Source organism: Saccostrea cucullata, unplaced genomic scaffold (assembly GCF_032062105.1).
Source record: "Saccostrea cucullata isolate Sc308-1 unplaced genomic scaffold, CSIRO_AGI_Scuc_v1 ctg181, whole genome shotgun sequence".
In the NCBI taxonomy this organism is placed as follows: domain Eukaryota; kingdom Metazoa; phylum Mollusca; class Bivalvia; order Ostreida; family Ostreidae; genus Saccostrea; species Saccostrea cuccullata.
This window is the reverse complement of record NW_026936455.1, coordinates 607650-629911: the sequence shown is the minus strand read 5'-3', so window position 1 is coordinate 629911 and position 22262 is coordinate 607650. Positions and strand designations below refer to the sequence as shown.

The 22262-nt window shown below is 33.9% G+C and overlaps 1 protein-coding gene across 7 annotated transcripts in view; it reads left to right on the top strand.

Moving 5' to 3' along the window:
* Positions 1 to 5005: 5005 nt before the first annotated feature.
* Positions 5006 to 22262, top strand: part of LOC134245641 (tensin-1-like) — a 37330-nt gene continuing 20073 nt past the window's right edge. The window contains exons 1-9 of one of the 7 annotated variants that reach the window (XM_062727916.1): positions 5006 to 5063; positions 16281 to 16318; positions 16696 to 16763; positions 17251 to 17348; positions 18028 to 18269; positions 19368 to 19451; positions 19756 to 19929; positions 20333 to 20532; positions 22154 to 22222. In XM_062727916.1, the coding sequence (XP_062583900.1) occupies positions 16311 to 16318; positions 16696 to 16763; positions 17251 to 17348; positions 18028 to 18269; positions 19368 to 19451; positions 19756 to 19929; positions 20333 to 20532; positions 22154 to 22222 (943 nt within the window). In that variant the 5' untranslated portion in view covers positions 5006 to 5063; positions 16281 to 16310. Of the gene's footprint in view, positions 5064 to 10218; positions 10389 to 12588; positions 12818 to 15661; positions 15892 to 16278; positions 16319 to 16695; positions 16764 to 17250; positions 17349 to 18027; positions 18270 to 19367; positions 19452 to 19755; positions 19930 to 20332; positions 20533 to 22153; positions 22223 to 22262 lie in introns of those variants that run through there. The other 6 variants (XM_062727917.1, XM_062727920.1, XM_062727919.1 and 3 more) reach the window with 6 other exon arrangements.

Genomic DNA, 22262 nt, shown 5'->3' with positions numbered 1-22262 from the left:
GCAAGTTCCAGCAGACAGACAAGCCAGTGAAGGACAAGAACGGGAAAGCTCTAACAACAACAGAGGAACAGTTGAAAAGGTGGGTAGAACACTCTAGAGCTATTAAATACCTGCATGGTAGACCAACACTAGAAACACCTCAGGACATACAACTAGCCGATACAGTCCTCCTGATCAACTGCGACAAGCCCCAACAAAGACAGAGATCAGGGGTACAATAACAAACTTAAGAATGGAAAAGCTGCAGGGCCTGATGAGATACCGGTACCAGCAGAAGCCATCAAAGTTGATAAAGCGACAGCCGTTACGTTAGCATTTTATACAACCTCTTCAAGAAGATCTAGGAGGAAGAGAACATTTTGGAGGAATGAAAAGAAGGCATCCCTATTATGTTGTCAAAGAAGAGAAATCTAAGAGTCTGCAGTATCCACGGAGGAATTCTGCTCCTGTCAGTGCCTGGCAAGGTCTTCAGGTCTTCAACACTTACAGAATACTGCAGTACTTCTCGAGAGAATGAAAGAGATAGTAGACCCAAAGCTCCATGACAAGCTGGTTGGTTTTAGAGCCAACATATCATATGCTGATAGCCAGTTTGCGTATCATCATAGAACAATCACTTGAGTGGAAGTCTCCTTCAATTTCATCGACTATGAGAAAGCATTTGACAGCATGGACCGAGTGATATTGTAGAAGATATTGAGGCATTATGGAGTACCAAAGTAGCTCGTCTTACTGATTCGAAACACCTACCAAGGCATGATATGCAGGTTGACCATGCTGGACAGATGTCTGAGAGTTTCGAGGTCAAACAGGAGTTCTATAATGATGCTTTCTGTCACCATTCCTTTTTCTCTTGGTCATTGATTGGATCATGAGGACTACCACATCAAACAGGAACAATGATATGCAGTGGCCTCCTTACGCAACTCGACGATCTTGATTTTGCAGATGCCCTGCATGACTCTCCTTTTACACAACCAAAGTCAGATGCAGGATAAAACAACTCGCCTTGCAACAACATCGGCAGGAACGGAACTCAAATCAAATTGAAGAAAACATAATTCATGTAGATAAACACCATTGTCCAAACAGCAGTCACAGTTGGTGGTGAGCCCATCAAAGAAGTTGAGTTCATCATCTACCAGGGGAGTGTGTTGGACAGACAGGGTGGCACAGAATGCGTCATCAAATCAAGAATTGGCAAGGCAAGAACTGCATTTAACATGTTAAAGAACATGTGGGCCTCAAAGAACATCCGCATTATCACCAAGCTGTGGATCCTCGACTCTTATGTAAACTCCGTCCTATTGTGGTGCAGAGACGTGGAGGTTGACCAAAGCAACCGTGCCAAAGATCCAGACAATTTACATTACTTTACTCTCTCAGGCGCATCTTCAACATCTGATGGCCTGAAAGGAGCTCCAACGAAGAACTATGGAAGAGAACAGGACAGGAACCAATGGACGTACAAATAAGACAGAGGAAGTGGTGCTGGATTGGACACACGTTAAGGAGGTCACCTTCAAGCATCACACGCCAGGCCCTGATTTGGATTTCACAAGGCAAAAGAAAGAGAGGACGTCCGATAAAACACCTGACTCGTCAGAAGCACAGGATATGACATGGCAGGGTGAAGAAAGAGCAACCCAGAATGGAGTTCGTTGGAGGATTGTAGTCAATGGCCTACGTTCCTTGAACGAAACGACATGCCTGAGTAAGTACCTAAAATTCACACTTCGTGATCATGGTTTCCACCTTCTCCCACTTTCTTTCCATTTCTATACTGCTAATAACAACTGAAGTTTCAATACTTTGGATTAATAATGCAAATCATAAAACTCTTATAATATTTTTACTGGTAAACATAGGAAATAAATATTGCACCCATATTGCACCTTCAAAGAAAACAAGAATTTATTTACACAAAAAAAAAATAGAAATAAAGTAAAAGACAATTAACAAATAAATCACGCAATCACACACACACACACACACACACACCCTCTCAAATGATCGTAACAAAAAAAAAATGTTATTTACAATGATAAAAAAAAATGATCAAAAGATGTTTAAACATTTACTTTTCCAAAAACTTTTATTTTCAATCATTAATAGTAAATAGCCTAAAACAGTAAATGTGGTGTAGGTTGAAACCTCCCGAAAATTTATTTCGACATTGCTTTTTTTCATCATCGAACACCATCATCAACATCACCGACATCATCGTCGTCATCATCAGATCATCGACATCATCGTCGTCATCATGACATCAGTTACCACGAACACCTCAGAAAAATATTAACTTTCCTTTATCAGTAAAATAATTATGTACTTTATGGTAATACTTAATATAATTATACTGGCTTTAATTAATAACCATATAATTATCTTGAGTTCAATATAACATAACACTTAAATGCTTTCAATATCTTCAGTTTGTTTACAGTTGACATAGATACAAAATGGCTGACAACACTTTAGCTTACTTTTGCTCAGACATTTAAATGAAAAAGTATACAGCGAACAAAAATACATAAAATACAGAAACAGGCTGTTCTTTAAATGTATAGAATTACACTAACAGAAAATATTACGATTTTTAAACACATAAGTATATGACTGCCTGCCAAGGTGAATTAATGTAACAATTTTAAAAGTACATTTAACATAAAAAAAGTACTTGCAAAATATACTTACCACGGTCTGTTTTCCGTGCAGAAATATACTAAAATGTTGCAGTAGCCTTGCTGTAAGTCATAGGCACAAGCTGGTGCAAAACTTAACCAATCTGTCCTGACCCTTTACATCGTGTCTTACACGGTGGACAGTTCTGCCGGGAATACCTAGCTATTGTTACCTGTCCTGTCGGCCAGAATTCTGCAAGGAATTCTGGGTGCTTGACCAAAGAGGTGCTCGAAGGGCGAAACTTTATACAAAACAAGGGGTACCCTATAGGTTATATTAGTGATTGTTACACCAAGATTACGAGTTGAAGGCAGTCCATCAAACATACGTGTCGTAGTCATTTACTTTTCCAAATTATTGTAAATACTAAATAGCCTAAAACAGTAAATGTGGTGAGGTTGAAACCTCAGAAAATTTATTTCGCATTGCCTTTTTTCAGAGCCCAAGAAATAAATCTATTTTCACTCTTCCTCACTGAATAAACATTTATGTGTTACTATTTGGTGTATTAATCTTCCATTATATCTACTTGTCTGGTTTCTGACTCAAAGTTATATTGGTTTTACATCATATATATTTAAATATAAAAGATATAGAAGATCGTGTTTTTCTATCTTTCTCATAATTATGTATATTTGAATAGAAATGCTTACTAGTAGTGAGATTAAAATCTAACAGGGACTATATTTTGGCGAAATGGCGGCGTATATATGAAAATATCTCCTTTTCTGCCTCTCAAAATTGCTACAGAACATTTTTATTTCAGAACATTGCATTGAATTTATTTTTTTTTTTAAACAAATTAGACCAAAAGAAATTTTCTTGAGTGACTTAATTGAATGACTATGGACTAAATTTTAAAAGTATATTAAACAAGTTTGATTTTCTAGACAAACCACAATCATGATAGCTTTTTAATGCTTCCAATTTTATTTGAGCAAAAAATCAGTAAAAAGTATATTTTCTCTCTTACTTAACGCTCAAAACTTTCTGTTTTGTAACATTTTTCATCTTAATATAGGACTCAGTGTACTTCACCATATGAAATGAAGAAAAAATTAAATATATGAAGTATATCAAAAATATTTTATCGGTATATTGTTTCACTAAAATTGACAAAAAATAAAGGAAAGTCGGAATGTAGGCAATATTGTTAACATTACTATCATCTCTCTCTCTCTCTCTCTCTCTCTCTGAGTTTTTGCAATGACATATATACAACCATTTCCTGTGACCTAAGGAAGACCCCTGATTTTTTTAATCAGGAGGTCAAAGGTCAGGGTCATAAATTAAAAAAGTGTTTTTTAAACACTTAAAATGTTTCCGCGCGATATCTCAGCTTTTACAATGAAATGTTACACCACAACTTCATATAGCCTAAGAAAGACCCCTTTTTCAATTTAAGGTCAAAAGGTCAAGGTCAGAAATTCATACATAGTTTGTGTGGGTATAAAACAATCATTTCCAGGCGATCTTTCAGGAAACTTTAATATGCAGTGCATTTTTACCATATATACATGTAACCTCCCTATGGCTCCGCTTTTTAAGGTCAACATCTAGTAAATGAAAGGTGCATACAGATGTATAAAATTTCAGAAATAAATTCCTTTAATGATACTTTATAACTTTAGCATAGTCAAATAAGGAGTTTCAGGTCATAATTTGTAGGTAAACAAGATGAAAAAACATATTAAACTGCCATTTTCAATAAAAATTAAGAAAACCTGACAGGAATATGGGAGTTTTTTTTTCATATACGACTAAGGAAATGTATCCAGATTGCCTACAGTCTATCAGAAAACAGTAATTTGTATGTCAGTGGCCTCTTCTTTAAAATAATATCATATTTGATTTAAAGTGCCTCTCCCACTTTCACCCTCCCCCCTTTCCTAGATCCTGCATGCTCTTCTTTTTCTTAGATTCTCTAAATTACGGTTTTTTTCGACATTTCAAAACAGTTATACTAAATACATGTCTAATTTTAACGGGCATGTAGAATTTGAAACGGTTTGACAAATTACATGAGATTGATTTCTCTACTTATTTATATTTTGGAAGAAATTGTTGCTCAAAAGTAGACTCCCTGAATATTTTTCATGAAAATTGTGCATGGCTGTGTTGCTATCTACTGTGAAATTTCTTGATTCGAAAAAAATAATTAATTTTAAGCCAAAAAAATATTCTTGTTAATTCTGATCTTAAATTCGTTCTATGTATAATACAAAATACACGTAATCGTATGCTCGAGTCAACTATGAAATTCATACGGAATCGACCTGCTTGTTACGAATTTTACCGCGACCTGAATTGGTTTTACTATTTAGGATGTAAACAACCATTTCCGGTCAAAATGAAGATCAAAAGATTGCGAAGTAAAGGTAAATATTTTCAAAACTTTATAGTTGCATGAGTTTAAGTGGAAAGAAGCAAGATTAACTGCCATAAACTGTTTTGTTCAGGGTTATGTAGGGACCGATAATCCGAGCTGGAAATTTTATTGTTGAAAATTATGTTTGGTGAGGGAATCAAAACAGGTTTGGGATTGGCATAATACCTTAGAGTCCCTAAAATCCAAATCGTAATTTCTCGGCAACATTTCGCATAAATATATGATTCTGGATTAATTTAATTTCAATTAATAGATGGTAACATGGGATAGAAATAAACACGAACACACGAATTGCTGAGATGAGTAACGCCATTCACCGGTCAAAGGCATTACTAAAACCCATTTGTTTTTATAATTACTGAAAGTGTTATTTTTAAATATTAAACTTAGGCACAGGCTGTTTCTCTTTATCATAAATTGAAAAGTAATCTGTTTCAGGTATTTTTTGATTTACTCAAAACTTTCCCCTAGACTTCATCTGAAAATATAAAAATTAAGCAAAAAGTTATTTTTTTTCTTATAAACTTGTAAATTCATTGATATGCCATAATTTTTTTCCCCTGCATGTGAAAAGAAGATCTTTATTTATATTGAAAAATTCACATCTAAGCTCCCCCCCCCCCATGAACTTGTATGTCAAAAAAAAAATATTTATATGAATCACATAAAAATAAATTAAAAAAATAATTAACCTTTATTCTGGGAGTTATAATTTGTTCCAGCATTAAAAAAAATGGGTCTGAACTCTGAAGTCTTCAGGGCAAATATCACACACACTTCTTGCAAAGAATTTTGCAGAGGAGATAAGCAGCAAAGCCATAATATTTTCTTTAAACATGTGATGCAGTTATTCAAAACAAAACAAAAAGTTAATGGTGCATCTGAATGTCCAATTCAAATAAAAAGAATTAACAGCATTTAACAAACTGATGATGAAAAATTGGGACAGGAAAACATGCTGATGACTTGGTGATGAACAGTTTTGCTTCGATATAGATGTAAATTCATTACAACATGATCCATTATAATCAAGATATGTTTTAATTTCCAGAAAGTGTCCATTCATTTTGAGTGTATTCATTTATTTATAAGTGTTTTTTGTTGTATCTGTATAATGCTCAGTAGATTCTGACCAGAATTAAAGGTCACAATTCTGTGTGACAGCCTTAATTCATTTTCAGGGTTACTGCCAGGAAAGATCCTAAGCATAAACATATTATGTGTAGATATAGGAAAGTTGATTTTCATAGATGAAGAGCATTTTATAAGGTGTAGTGTGTTTTTTCAGTCTCCACATGATAATAATTTCTAGGCTTTGGTTTAAAAGTTTGTTTCATGTCAACAGAGTTAAGGATGCAAAAACTGATATGTGCCTTTAATGTTGGTAGATATTCCATATTCATCTTGGTTTGCAACAGCTGGTAACATTCTGGGAGAGGTTCATATCTACTTGCACATAAAAGTTCTGTCTGAGCATTTGTTGAGTTTTGCAGGACCTATATCAGTATATTCTTTGTAAAGTTGAAAGTGTTTGATTCAATAGATAACTTTGCTAGTGAAATATGTAATGATATGTGTCGGCAGATTGTAAACATGTTGTTGTGATAATATGATGTCTTTATGATTTTTTTAAAAGAATTTATTTTAGGGCATCAACAAATAAGCTATTCTAAAAGCATTGTTTATATGATAGTTTTGTTGTGTTCAAATCTCAAGATCATGAAAATTAATTAAGGAAGCCAATGTCATTTTATTGTACAGGGAAAAAATACATACCGATATGCAGCCCCCCCCCCCCCCCCCCCCCCCACACACACACACCACCACCAACATTGGGGTACATGTACCACGTACCATACCACCACTATCCATCTAAAGTCCAAGTTAACAAAAGTGATTTTCATAGATATCATTGTCATAAAGTATTAAATAAGTTCATCAGCAAGCAAATGACATGTTTTACCTCAATGATTTTCAGAAAAGTAATTTTATATTAATAGGCAACATTTCTAAAGAAAGTTTCTATTAAACCTGAGAATATATTAGTATGGGTTACCAATACCCACCCACCCCCTTCCTCCTCTCTGAATCTCTCTATTTCTGATATCTTAAATTTCATTTGAATTTGTTTTGGAGGACTCTATCTATAATAGTTTTAAATGAAGAATTCAACATTATAAGATAAGAAAAAAGAAAATGGTGATGGCATATAGATTCTTCAAAGGAAAGTTAATTTTGTGTGCATTTAGATATGCATGTATATCTGCATTTTATGTAATATTGTGGAACGAAATGGGACATTGAACATGGTTTCCCACTGATATAATGCGAGTGGAATCGGTGCAGAGAAAGTGTTTTATGGTGATGTGAACAGTCAGGCTGATTTTCTTATAACTAAGAATTCTCAAGTGGAAGTGTTTCTGTTCCAGATCTTCTCTGTGTGAAATTCGGATGGTGCTCTGATCCGGTTCACTGCAAGAGTTTGTTATTCTTGTAGGGGTATACAGCTAGATAAAAAACAGAGACAGTTCATCACCTTTAATATCATTGAAAAATAGTACATAATTGTATGAAAGAATTAAGGAAACAATACATTTTTAAGTATGTATTTATGTATATTACAAGAATCTAGTAGGAGTTCTTCCATTTTTCTAGTGCTTTCATGAATGAATTGTATATCAGTAACTTATTTGGAAAGCTGCATGTTTGGGTTTCATTTTTTTCCAAAGGAGGGGGAGTTTGGTATTTTGCATCAATTAGTGGAGGTTTGACCATGGATATCTTACCAACACTTGATAAAAATCTTAATTCAAGCATCTCTGCATATTAATTCAATCACTGGGAATATTGGCTCTGCAGACAAGTTGGCAAACAAAAAGTTGATTCCTGGCTTTGAAATAAAGAGGGTGCTGCTCCCAATTTCCTGCAGTCATCATCTTTCTATAAAACTGTCAATCAAAGATATTGATTTTACACCTCAAAAGTTAGGATCATAACAACTTCAGCTCAAGGCTGACAGATTGTTGGCCTTTTGTTTATCTGAATAGCAAATGTTCCGGTCAGTTTTGGCCAATTCCTGGGTCCGTAACATCAGTAATTAAGCATAATTACACTGTTTAAGTGTGGCAGCAGTTTTAAATTACATACAAAATAAATTTACTTTCCATTATTTACAGCATGTTTAGAGCAATATTTTGGATCTGGAAAGTCATTGGTGTTATGTAACCATTTGATATTTGTACGTGTCATAATTGTGTTGATGTAATTGCATATTTGACCATGAAATGTTTAGATAAAGCCACTGGGGTTTAGAATTAATGCCCTGTTTTAGATCAATATGTCAGTAGTTATCAGAAATTTTGTTGTTTACTTGAGTTCCTTTGGGTACTACTTTTACCCATGTTCACTGATAAATGGAATTTAACTTGATCTTTGTGTAAATCCGCATGCACAAGCACTCTAGCGACATGTCTTCTCGGTTTACACATTAAAGATACTATCTATTGAAATGAATTAGTTTATACAGTCAGGGCCCCATTGAAATTTAAATGCTAGGTCAACTCATTTTGACCTGTACAATTCCTCAGGTAAGAAAAGCCCTGTAGTGAAATTTAGCCAGGGAATGCAAATCCGATTGAGAAAAAAGTGCTGAAATTGAGAGAGAAAGAGATCGAGAGAGAGATAGAGAGATCAAACATTTCCCTGGAATATATATCTTTTCATTTTAATATTTCAAGAAGTATTTAAAGTGAAGCAGCTATCAAAAAATTTATAGTATACTCCTCCATATTTTAATGTTTATTTGTGGTCAACTTTACATTAAGTATATATAAATAAATTGTCAGATTTAAAAACATTTAAATAACATGGGCATGCAATAAAAAGATAAGATGTGTGGGGAAAAAGCCATTACTGGTAAACAGTTCTGCAAAAAGTCTCATAACAAAGAAACCAATGTAATAAAACATAATAAAAAAGGCACCCACAATTTGAAGATCAGTATATTTATTACATCAGGAATAATGGTCCATTAAAATATCTAAGGCATCTTTAAAACTGGTTTGTCTGGTCCCGATTTTAACGCACTGACAGCAACAAAATATTGTAGGTTTTGCCCTATTTTTACTCGGCTGCATAATTTTCATCTATTAATCACCCCCAAGGTAACATGTGTATATGTCTAAACATCAGAGGTGGTATAGGAGAATCTGGTGTTCATATAGACAATGTAGGTGTGAACTCTTCTGTAGCTGATAAAGATAAAATCCTCACCTGAGCTATCTCATGATGTAATTATAAATAATCATTATTATTTCTTCATCATGTTCACATCTATGAGACAATTTTTACAGTATTTATTTTAATTTATAATTTGTGGCATAGATTTGATGTCTTATGCATAGATTTGATATTTCACTGTTGCCTTTTGCAAGTGAAAAACCAGTTTGATAATTATTTTGATATTTTAAAAAAAGATAAGTAAGATTGATCTACAGTGCCTGAAGTTTTGATTAATGAATAATTCAAAAGGTTAATTTCTGAGGCAGGTACTGGCTTATGCTCCAGATATTTTGAATTTTTGGAAGTCGGACAACGAAAAAAAACAAAACATTTATCAACCTGTCAAATTACCGTCTTTTCTAATTTCTACAAAAATCTTTTAAAAGTTTAGTTACCTGGTTATTTTCACCTGCGTGTGGAATACTTGCTATCATGTTTCAGGTGAGCATACCAGGCTAATAGCCACCCCGTAGTGCATATATTTCATCCATGGGTGTTTGTCATGAATGAATCTCCCAAGTCAGCGTACATGTGAAAAATACAAATTTAACTTGCCAAACATTCATCGGAGCATATCATATTTCCCCGTCTTCAATGAAAACATGTAAATCTCGTACACAGGTGAAATAATATTTAACTTTACCAGGGAGGGAAAAAAATAAAGTCATGCCTGTAACCTAAATGCCGAAAGGTATTAAATTATTCATGTGTTTTTAAAGAAAAATCTTTGTTCATACAGTGGAGTTTATAGTATCTTGCACATTCATCAAGAATGTTTCCCTCTTATGCCCCCATGGCAAAGATTTTGTGAAGGTGGGTGGAACACAGAGAGAAAGTGAAGTTTTCCTGTTTTCAGCTGCAGGCAGAATTGTATAATGCATAATTACACTAGTGTCTTTTTTCCTCTCCAACGAACTTGAGGCTGCAACATGAAAAAGATGTTATGAAATGAGGATTTGTACATGAAAAACTTTGGGATTTTGTGAATAAAAATATGGATTTCTTATGTAACTGCTATAAAGCTCTTTAAATGGTAAAGTAAAAGCTGTGCATATATTTATGAATAATTTAATTTTGAGGTCTTGCAATGATCATGATGTTTTTGACAGTCTTTAATTATATGATTTTTTATATGAAACGTAAAAGTATGACATGCTAGATCTTGAACAAGTTAATCTTTAGCTCACCTGTCAAGTTTCTGTTTAAAGATGTTAGAATAATGCAGGTGTGAACAGACTGCTTATAGATTATTTAAATTTTTCAATTTTGAGGTCAATAAATTATTTTATTAGACAGATTGATAGCTAAATGATTCCTTTGCAACTGGCATGCAAAGTCTTTGCACCTTGTGACCTTTTTGCACTATGTTGCCATTGTAGAATTCAATAATTTGATAATCATAAAATTTGTGTGAGTGCAGTATATAGGTAAAAAATATTGATTGTAGATTGGGGTGGTCCCTATTAAAAGCTTCTGAATTTTGAAAATGATCTTCCTGAACCCTGCAATAAAAATCTATAGCGGTGAACTTGTGACTTTCTGCACTACTGCTTGTTACACCCACGTTCAAGATGAATAATCTCTACATTAATTTCCCATTTATTTGGATCAAAGGTTTCTTTAACTCAAACAAGTTGGGTGTGGTGATGAAGAGTTGTTCATTTGTTCTTTTTTTGTTGTCTTAAAAAGCAGCATGCATCTCGGTCATTTTGTTGATATAATTTTCTGTAACATTAGAATGTCAGGTTGCAGAGCATGATAGACTTTGCTTTTGTTGCGTTGTTGACATTTAATCTGTAAAGATTGAATCCCCCAGCCTTTTAATTAATACTTGATGTACAGTAGGTATTTGTAAACATAGATGTTTTTTTAATGCCTCAACAAAAATGGATTATGAACTATGATGGAGGTCTATGTAATCCTCTGAAATATTTTAAACATTTGAATCCAAAGTCGATGGACTTTATACTGTCTGAGTTAGGGTACTCAGAGGATGTTCTTTGATATTTTCCTTTCACTTAATCTTTTTTTTTTTACCTTGAATGATATATTTTTATAGTAATTATAGGCTGCTATTACACTTGTATAAGTCAGTAATTGTGCATAACATGTAGCGCTTACATGTACATAGTAACTGAAGTAGACAGATTTATTTTGGGAGGAAAAGCAGTAAAAGCTTGGTACATTTCTGTGAGTGGCAACAAAAGCACTAGCAAGATGTTTTTGTACATTAGTAATGGAATCGAGGCAAACAGAGAGAAATTGTATTTTTAGGTTTGCCGTAGAAATTGAGTGGACGAAGGAGTTCATTTGACCTTGAGGGTCACAGTGTATAAACTTCCTAAGTAATCATATTTAGATAGGTTGTAATATAACTAGGGTTATGTCAGAGTCCCTTTCTTTAAAATCAGTGAATGTTAAAAGGAGGGCTGTATTATAATAGGTGGCCACATATAAGCTGTTAGCAATGTATAGCTCATAGAAATCATTGGGCTGTCATTATGGCCTTTCATCTAATGTTCAAGTTTGATAGATCGGAGACATTTAATATTCTTTTGAATTTTTTTTTTTGTATGAGTGGGAAGTAGGAAGCAGTAATAGGGCCTCCTATGAAGTGTGTTTGTAAAAACTTGAGACAAAAGATCATATTCTTTGGTTTGTTAATTAGTTCTAGCTAGGGAAAAGTTTTTTGTTTGTCAAATATGTTCTGGAAAAAAGACAGAGTTCAATTATCTTAAGAATCAGTTTGAAAAATTACTTTTACTTATATAATTTAAAGTTCATATGCAGAAAATGTCAGAAATCCTTAAACTTTAATTGCAAATTTAAAGAAAATGTTAATAATACCATAATAAATCTAACACAACTTTCCCTAAAACAACAACATTAAAAAAAAAAAGAATGCATCTTTTTTTAACAGTATCAGTCACTGTTTCAAAAGCTGGGTTTTTATGAGATATGTTTCAGGAAGAAACTATCAGCTGGTTACTGGCAGCATCTGGATGTTGATTTTGGACTTCTGTTTAAATATTATGTTGTTTATTTAGTTTATCGGCTGGCAGCCGCCATTTTCCTTGAGCAAAATTCCAAGAAAACTCATCGCAGAAAGATCTCCACTTGAAATTTTTTTTTGTTTTTTCAAAAAGTTCTAGAATCAAATCTCTTGTGCAATAGAAACAAGCAGAGAAATGTAATGCTAACTTTAAAAACACCCTGTATTTTTCTTCAGTTGTGTGTGAGTAGTATGCGAAGAATCTTCTTTCTATATTTATCATGTCCAAATAAAGGATGCAGACGGCCATATTCCCCTCTTTTATAAACATGGCAAATGTTCTAGCCGTTGTTGTAATTAAGTGAAAAATAATTAACTGAGGCTGCTTTTGTTAATGGAAATATGGATTGTCACTAATGGTCAGCCTGGAGTTCTAATGAAGGGGGGATTCTAATCAATGGATTGTGTAGGTAAGTACGCATTTTCGCAGATTTTGCACATCCAGATGTGAAGAAAAAAAAATTCACAGATAATTTTTTTTTTTCTCCCATTGATTATCACAAATGATTGATGGGCCCAACCTCTGATTGATAAATCTTTTATAAATAGAAAAAAAGTAGTCGATCAAAAAAAGTGGTGTACAAAAATTAAATAATAAATTTCATAGTTTAATTAGCTTTTAGAGGAAGATTATCGCTGATAAGAATTAATTACGTCCCTCGTTATTCACGCGCCTACTTACGATGCTGGCTTTAGCCATGAAGAGGTGGTGGCAGTTGATATGATGGATAATGTAGCGGCTCAGACCAGGAGTGACATCTACATGTACCTTTGTTCTTTTGCCCAGTTTGTTAATGTATTAAGGTTGGGTTACTGAAGGCTATGGCTGATTCAGAGGAGTCATTTATAAATTAGCCGCCTGGTACACCCTATGTCTCATTTCATTTCATTAGGCTAATTGTGTGGTGATCTTTGTATGAAAAAAAAATTCATAAAGTTTTTGAAAGCCCCTAAATTATAGAAAGGAAATTAGTGTTTGTTTTTTCCTTCATTGTCAAGCTTAATTGAACTGCGCGCAATATTGAATTCCACTTGTTCGATCCTGCACATTTTCATACCCTGTTGTAATTTCTTGCGCAATATACATGTCGTTACTGCATGTATCAATTATGCAGAAACTGCACACAGTAACATGTATAATTTGTATGTGTTTTGCCTCACTTAAGCTTGCAAAATTGACAGGTGCTTGAATCCCATCCAATTGTCAGACATAGACATAGTTTTGTATGGATGTGAAGTTATTTTTTAGTGGAAAATAGTCAGGGAAAAGAAAAATGTTGCTTTTGGTTCATGTTTCATGATCTTATCTCAACAAGGAGGGGGTAAAAAATATATGACCCTTGAAATTCCAAATGTAGAGAAACAATTTATTACATGTATATGCATTTGGTTTAACATATTAATTTTTTCTTGACTGTAAGACAGGTGTGCAAGAATGCAAAGATGAGAATTAGAGCAGATAAAACAACATCTAATTTCACATGCTTAGCTTTAAGTTTATGAGGCAAAAACGTGTCGACACTTTCAACCAAGGTCATGGAAGGAGTTAAGTTCAGGATCCATAGTAGCACACACCTCACTTTCGGTAGATAAGGGAATCTTATTTCAAACAGTTGCCACTTAATACTTCTGACCCCAAGGATACCAGCTCAGGATCCCGGCTCAAGATATCAACCCAGTAAACAAAACAATTACCCGTATAAAATAATGGCCTCAGCCATAGAGACTGGGCCCATTAGTACAGGTGGTTTATTTAACATTATGTAAGCTGTTGACTTAATGAATAGTTAGATTTGTCCCGATTAATGCTGGAAACCTGTAACTTTGAATAGGCTGTATTGCAAGAATTACCTGAATTTGTCAATCACTCTGAATTGACTTTATTTATGGCCCATTAATTTTGTATACAAGCAAAGGTAAAAAGTGAATTTTTGACAATGACACATTTAAAACTGAGATCGGAGATAGGACAGAAGGTGACAGTTAAGAATTTCCTTGAAGTTTGAAATCTGAGGAAAGATCTCACTGCAATCTGAATTTATGTAGATTTGGTTTGGTTTAGAAGGAAGTGAATTATTATGTGAATGTTACTTCTATGGGTAATCTTATTAGAGTACACCTTAATGCACATAGCTGGTTTATGGCCATGCACATAGCATCCTGTCTCAACCCCCCACCCCCACCCCACCTCCTTTTTCATGTGCCTGAAAAACAAGCCAAGTGACACCTTTCAGAAAAAAATAATTAAATTTAAAAAAAAAACTTAACAAGAGAGAAACTTCATCACAAAAAAGATGCTCATATTATCTAACACCCCCACCCCATCCCAATGAATTGGATGGATAACAAAGGGGAGATAACTCTTCCATTAATTAAGATACTTTTTTGAATGGCACAAGATATACATGAAGGATGAATCAGAATCGGCTACATATGTAAACCCCAGCAGCTGATCTCATCCTCACAATTTCGCAACAAGATGTCTTGCAAAGAACATTTTACAACAAGGGGTCATTACTTCTAATGTTCAACAGGGCAAAAGATAAAACACACACACATACCGTTCAATCATAAATGTAATCAGAACTGGTTTTTAAAAAAAAAGTTTACATTAACCTGTTTTTGGTTGTTGTTTTTTTTTTTCAACTTAGAGGAATCAGGTCAAAAGAATGATTTTTTAAATATAAAAGAATGGTTGTACCAGTTGTCAAGAAATGAAAATGTTTCAAATGTATAAACATGAAAGGTGGGACTGGCTTATAAGAGATAAGGCCCAATTGATTTCTCGCCAATATTTCTATCCATGTCAGAATCATGGAAAAGATGAACAGATGGACAGATGTTGATTTAACCCAGTATTATAGTGGTTGAACCAGTTTGAACTTAACTTCACAGTCAAGGACACAAATGAAATCTTTATTTTGAGCGAAAAATATCAAGAAGGCGGTAATACCAAGAAGGCTAAAGAATTTTGTTTTGAAAAGTGTAATATATGTTAATTTTCATGGAAAAAAGTTAACAGCGGCAGTTTATTTTTGATATGCTTCAATCGTGAAATGATGTGGGTTGAAAGAATAGGGGGTGCAAGTGCTTATACGAGAGAAATTTGAGGATTGTGGTTTTTCGCTGGAATGTCTAAGATAGGCTGTGATTCACTCCAAGTTAATGTACAAATGTAACATGCAAAGTGAATTTGAAACTGAATCAGAAGAAATTAATGTATAGGCATTCTTAAGCCCCCCTGCTACTTAATACTTCAACAGTTAACATGTATAAAAACAATAGAGGATATATCACTTAATTGAAACAGTGGAATTTATTACCGTTGAAAAGCGATTCAGCCATTAAGCTACTGTTACTGCGGAGATTTGATTTTTTGGATCCATCACTTTGTGTATTAGAATCAGGAAGCTTCTGGAATTTATCTTGTTTGTGCATCTTTTAATAGTTTGTAGACTTTCAAGATATACAGTGTTATTGAAATGTCTGTACAGATAAATGTCTTCATATTAATTTGCATGAAGTGGAAAAAGAAAGTTTATTGCACATGTTGAAATATATATTTTTCTATGACGAATGTCCAGATAATAATTTTCTTATAAGAATAAAGAAGTTGTACAACCAAAGGGGATTGAACATTTTCTTTGGATATTTAGAGGAATTAAAGATGTTTTCATCTCAAGCGATAGGAAGTTTTTCTTGCAATTACTATATATTATATTTGACATGTTTGTTAATTATTGGTGATGGAAAAGTTTTCATACATCTGCATTCTTTTAAAATCTGCATGTTTATGGTAAATGCTCCTCCAAATTTCTTATGTGGGATGAATTTGTTTTATTATTTTTACAATGATTTTTTTTTCCATTTTAGGTGGCCAGTCATGTTTTCACCAACTAGAACATGAGATGGTAAGTCCACTAGTACTTGATATAATATGATTGTAACAATAACTTATTCCAATAGGACATGAATCAGTATATATATAATAATACACAAACAAATTTAGAACAAAGTGATAAAATAGGAAGTTACGCAGTATTTCAACCTTTTAATGTCTCATTGGGTGTCCTATGATGATAACTCATGCTTAATATAAATTAAATGTGCTCATTTTATTAGAAGATTTCAACGAGACACAGTATTGAAGTGCGAACATAGAAATAGATTGAAAATATTTATAGACTATGTGTTATGATGACATTTATTTCTGTTTAAAAAACAATTTATATGGTAAGATATATCATCGTTATATTTCATTATTTAGCAGTAAATTTTATTTCTACAGGTTTTATGAGTCCACGAAAATGGAAGAGGCCCAAATAGAATTGGTCTATGTTACAGATAGAATAATTTGTATGTATATAATTTGATATATGTTCTTGTTTAAAAAAGTGTATTAATTGCAAGTGAAATGATTTTCTTATGAAAAGAGGTGTTTCTGGAGTTTAATGTTAAAAGCCAAGTTAAAGGTTAAAGTACGATAATATACTACATGATTGTATATTTGTTTGTGCATTTTAGTTAATATGATACAGGATAACATAACAGAATAACCTTGAGGCTTTAGCAATGGATGATAATTGTTCGAGTATAGCAATAAAAGTGAGCATTGTAGCCCAGGGGCCTGTTAGTTTCTTTTTCTCTTCATCACATTCTTTGAAAAGTTAAGTAGGTAATTTATCACCCCAAGTTCCCAACAAAATAGATTGAAGGATGTGATATGCTGCTAATTTTTGTTGCATCATTAGATTTTGGGCTTGATAAAAATGGAGTCTCCTGTCTGCTGTGCGATTTATTTCTGACAGAAACTTATCTGTTTTTTTTCTTTATATTTTTCTAGGTATGTCATTTCTATCTGAAGGCTATAATGTTGAATATCAGAGGGATCTACAAGACGTGTTTCATATGCTTCGTGCAAAACATGGCGAAAATGTCTTGGTACGTATATAATAAAGGTCACTGGCCTCCTGCAGGGAATTTTGTTTTTTGGATGAAAATTCTGTTAGGCCATTCCAAGTTTTTCTCTTCTTTGTTTAACTTTCACCCAGGAATCAAACACCTGTCCTTCTATCCAGAAAATATATACACACAAACCAAAAGGGGAATACAATTTTACAGCATTATAAGAATTCCTCATCATCATTTTAGAATTGTTGTTAGTTTGTAATAACATAAAATAACAAAATACATTTTAAAATCTAAATCTTTGGAATAAAGCTTGATTGAAAACAATGAGATGTTAATCCCAATATTATAAATGTGGATATTTCAATGTGTTTTGCTTTATCAAAATCAATCCATTTTGTTGATACTAAACATATGATAAAAAACTTGGAATGTCCTTAGTTTGGAGATGCATCCTTTTATATCTAATTCTGCTTAAAAGTAACAGCCTTTGCCATTTTGTTTTTCCTGAAAATGATATTTTATGGTGACAGTGTTTTATAGTGGATCCATTTAAAATTTGATATTGTACATTCTTATCAGTATGGCATCAGTTTGAAAATGTAAATTACAAACAGCAACTGATGCTGCTCAATTGATTTTAATTTCTATATGCATAATTAATATTGGTTACACAAAGTTTCATCGAGTGGGTTTTTGTTTACTTGTACAGGTTATAAATATCTCTGAACCCAGGGATGACCTACAACGAGCAAATAATCAGAAAGTTATTGATTTTGGTTGGCCGGAGCATCTGGCTCCACCCCTGGAAAGGTTGTGTAATATTTGTAAGAGTCTGGACTCCTGGCTGAACTCAGATCATCACCATGTGGTGGTTATACACTGTAAAGGGGGGCGGGGCCGTCTGGCCGTCATCATCGCAGCCTTCCTCAACTACAGTAACATCTGCTCCAGGTTAGTTAAAACGAGTCAGCTATAGTAACATCTGCTCAAGTTAGTTAAAACTAGTCAGCTACAGTAACATCTTCTCAAGGTTAGTTAAACTAGTCAACTACAGTAACATCTGCTCCAGGTTAGTTAGAACTAGTCAACTACAGTAACATCTGCTCAAGGTTAGTCAAAACTAGTCAACTACAGTAACATCTGCTCAAGGTTAGTTAAAACTAGTCGGCTATAGTAACATCTGCTCAAGTTAGTTAAAACTAGTCAGCTACAGTAACATCTGCTCAAGGTTAGTTAAACCAGTCAACTACAGTAACATCTGCTCAAGGTTAGTCAAAACTAGTCAACTACAGTAACATCTGCTCCAGGTTAGTTAAAACTAGTCAACTACAGTAACATCTGCTCAAGGTTAGTTAAAACTAGTCAACTACAGTAACTACAGTAACATCTGCTCCAGGTTAGTTAAAACTAGTCAACTACAGTAACTACAGTAACATCTGCTCCAGGTTAGTTAAAACTAGTCAACTATGGTAACAGTAACATCTGCTCAAGGTTAGTTAATACTAGTCAACTACAGTAACAGCTGCTCCAGGTTAGTTAAAACTAGTCAACTACAGTAACAGCTGCTCCAAGTTAGATAAAACTACAATTACATCAGCTCAGGGTTAGTTGAAAGTTATTCAACAAATGCTCATAGTGAGTTTAAACTCAACTGTGCAAATTAATTTTGATTTCCAGATATAAAATCTTCTTGATTTTCCTAGAGGGAAATCAGATGGAATTTTTTCTTACTATTTAGATTACATAATATATTGCAGTTCAAGGTCACATCTTAGTTCATGGCAGATGACCTGTCTTTTTTGAACTTGTTTTCATATCATTGTTTAACAATCTGCAATGTTACAACTTACAAGTGTTAAAATAATCCATATGCATCTAATGCATCTACTACCAGGCATCTTTATTCTAGACTTTTATCTCTTGGGTGTATTCCAAATATTAATTAGTATATATGTACAAGAATATGACCATATGGAATAAAAATAAAATACACCCTGAAGTATTCAGTTAGAAGCAGTCAATAAATATGATGTGCGTTTATGTTTGCAGTTCAGAGCAGCTCCTGGACCGGATGGCCATGAACAGGTTCTATGAGGATAAGCTGGGTGGACTTAAAAGTCCCTCCCATCGAAGGTGAGATCTGTGACAGTGTTAATAAGAGTGTTAATTACAGTGTTAATGACAGTGTCATGGGGAATTTACTGTTCTTAAATACCCAGTATTTGAACATATAAGATAGAAATTGAACTTCATATTCTTAACTGGTTAAACAAGTTTATATTTGTAGGAAAAATTGAAAATTTTAAATGGTGCTTAAAATCATACAAACTTGGTTCATTTTCAGGTAAAATTTAGAATATAAACCTTTCCAATTTATTCATTTTGAAAATGTTTAACTTAAAAAAAAATCAGATTTTTTAATGCTCTTTTCTTGCAGGTACATTGAGTATTTTTCTGGACTCCTTTCGGGTGCAATAAAGATAAACTCTAATCCCCTCTACCTCCACCATCTGGTAATGCACGGTGTCCCAAACTTTGATCATCGGGGCGGGTGTCGCCCCTACATCACTGTGTACCAGAGTATGCAGCCAGTATTTACATCTGGTGTCTAGTAAGTAGATCAAACACTTAAAAAAATTATAATATTTCTGTCATGGGGAAAGGTGATGAAAAATTCCAGTTAAACTTTTGATTTCTAAAATGTGACATGAATTTGAATAAAAGGGAGTGGGGGGGGTGTTGTTGGGACTCAGTTTGACATATTCCTTTGTGTTGGATTTCCTAGTATTCAAGTTTAACAAAACTCAACTGTATACAATATCTTTTTCTTGATCCATGTCTTAGATAATAGGATATATATACATGTTAAGTAAATAAAGAGTCATTTTTTATCAGAGATGCACATATAGCTATATTTATGTATTATATGTATGATTTTGAAGATATTACCACAACAATATACAATACAAGCCTATGTAGAATATTGATTCAACATTTTTTCCCACCTCTTCCAGTAATGTGACAGATCAGATGCAGAAGGTGTGTATTTCTATATCCCCCGGAATTCCCCTGAGAGGGGACATTATGATAAACTGTTACCACAAGGCTAATACAGGCCAAAAGGACCCCATCTGGAAATGTCAGTTCCATACCTGTGCTATATCCAACTACAACCTTTTATTTAACAAGGAGGAGTTAGAAGATGCTGATAGAGGTAATTTTTTAGCTCACCTGAGCCGAAGGCTCAAGTGAGCTTTTCTGATCACATTTTCACATTTTCGACTTCTTCTCATGGGCCAATTTTAACCAAACTTGGTACAAAGCATCCTTATGTAAATTGTAAAAATGATAAGTTCCCTTACAAGGGGAGATAATCAAGACAAAAATTGGGTGGGGTCATTAAAAAATCTTCTTCTCAAGAACCACTGGGCCAGGAAAGCTGAAACTTATGTGGAAGCATCCTTGGGTAGTGTAGATATTAAATTGTTAAAACCATGACCCCCGGGGGTAGGGCGTGGCCACAATAGGGAATTCAAGTTTTACATAGAAATGTGTAGAACAAATCTTTAAAAATCTTCTTCTCAAGAACCACTGGGCCAGGAAAGCTGAAACTTATGTAGAAGCATCCTAGGGTAGTGTAGGTATTAAATTGTTAAAATCATGACCCCCGGGGGTAGGGCGTGGCCACAATAGGGATTTCAAGTTTTACATAGAAATGTGTCTTTAAAAATCTTCTTCTCAAGAACCACTGGGCCAGGAAAGCTGAAACTGATGTGGAAGCACCCTGGGGTAGTGTAGATTCTAAATTGTTCAAATCATGACCCCCGGGGGTAGGGCGGGCCACAATAGGGAATACAAGTTTTACATAGAAATATATAGAACAAATCTTTAAAAATCTTCCCCTCAAGAACCACTGGGCCAGGAAAGCTGAAATTTATGTGTAAGCATCCTGGGGTAGAGTAGATATTAAATTATTAAAATCATGACCCCCGGGAGTAGGGCGGGGCCACAATAGGGAATCCAAGTCTTACATAGATATATTTAGGAAAAACCTTTTAAGAATTTTTAGGAAAAACCTTTTAAGAATTTTTTTCTCAAAAACTACTGGGCCAGGAAAGCTGAAACTTATGTGTAAGCATCCTGGGGTAGAGTAGATATTTAATTGTTAAAATCATAACCCCCAGGGGTAGGGCGGGGCCACAATAGGGAATCCAAGTTTTACATAGATAAATTAGAAAAAAATCTTTTAAGAATCTTTTTCTCAAAAACCACTTGGCCAGGAAAGCTGAAACTTATGTGAAAGCATCCTTGCTAGTGTAGATTCTAAAGTATTAAAATCATGAAAGGGGAGGGGGTAGGGGGGCATGATAGGTATAGCAAGAGGGGAAATCGGGTAAAGAACTTCATCACCCAAGTTACTCAGGTAAGCGATGTGGCCCATGGGCCTCTTGTTTTAAATGTCAGACCTTTTTTCGACATTTCATTGCTACTGTTTCTCAGATTTCTAAATTTTAATATGAAATGCCATTTCCAGTGTTAACAATGACAATATTTCTTATCTTTTGAACTTTTCTATTAACAAAAATTGAGTGTATTGAAACCTGTCATATTAAACCATGCACTTGGATGCAAATTTTGTGTTGGAATAGATGGTGAAAAATTACTCAGCGTTAAGAATCAGGGAAAATAATAAAATAGGAATAGAAATCAAGTTCAGGATTCACAGTGAAATGGATTGAATGGGTGTTTGATTAGACAGTTTTCACTGTAGTTGTTTCAAAATTTTTTTGGCAGTCACCTAAGCCAAGGTAACTTTTTATTTAATTTGTTTGCAGATCCTCGTTTCCCAGATAATGGAAAAGTAGAATTTGTGTTTGGGCCAAATCAAGATGCTATTGTTCCAGGTTTGTCTAGCTTTATCAAAAAAAGAAGTTCCTGAGCTTT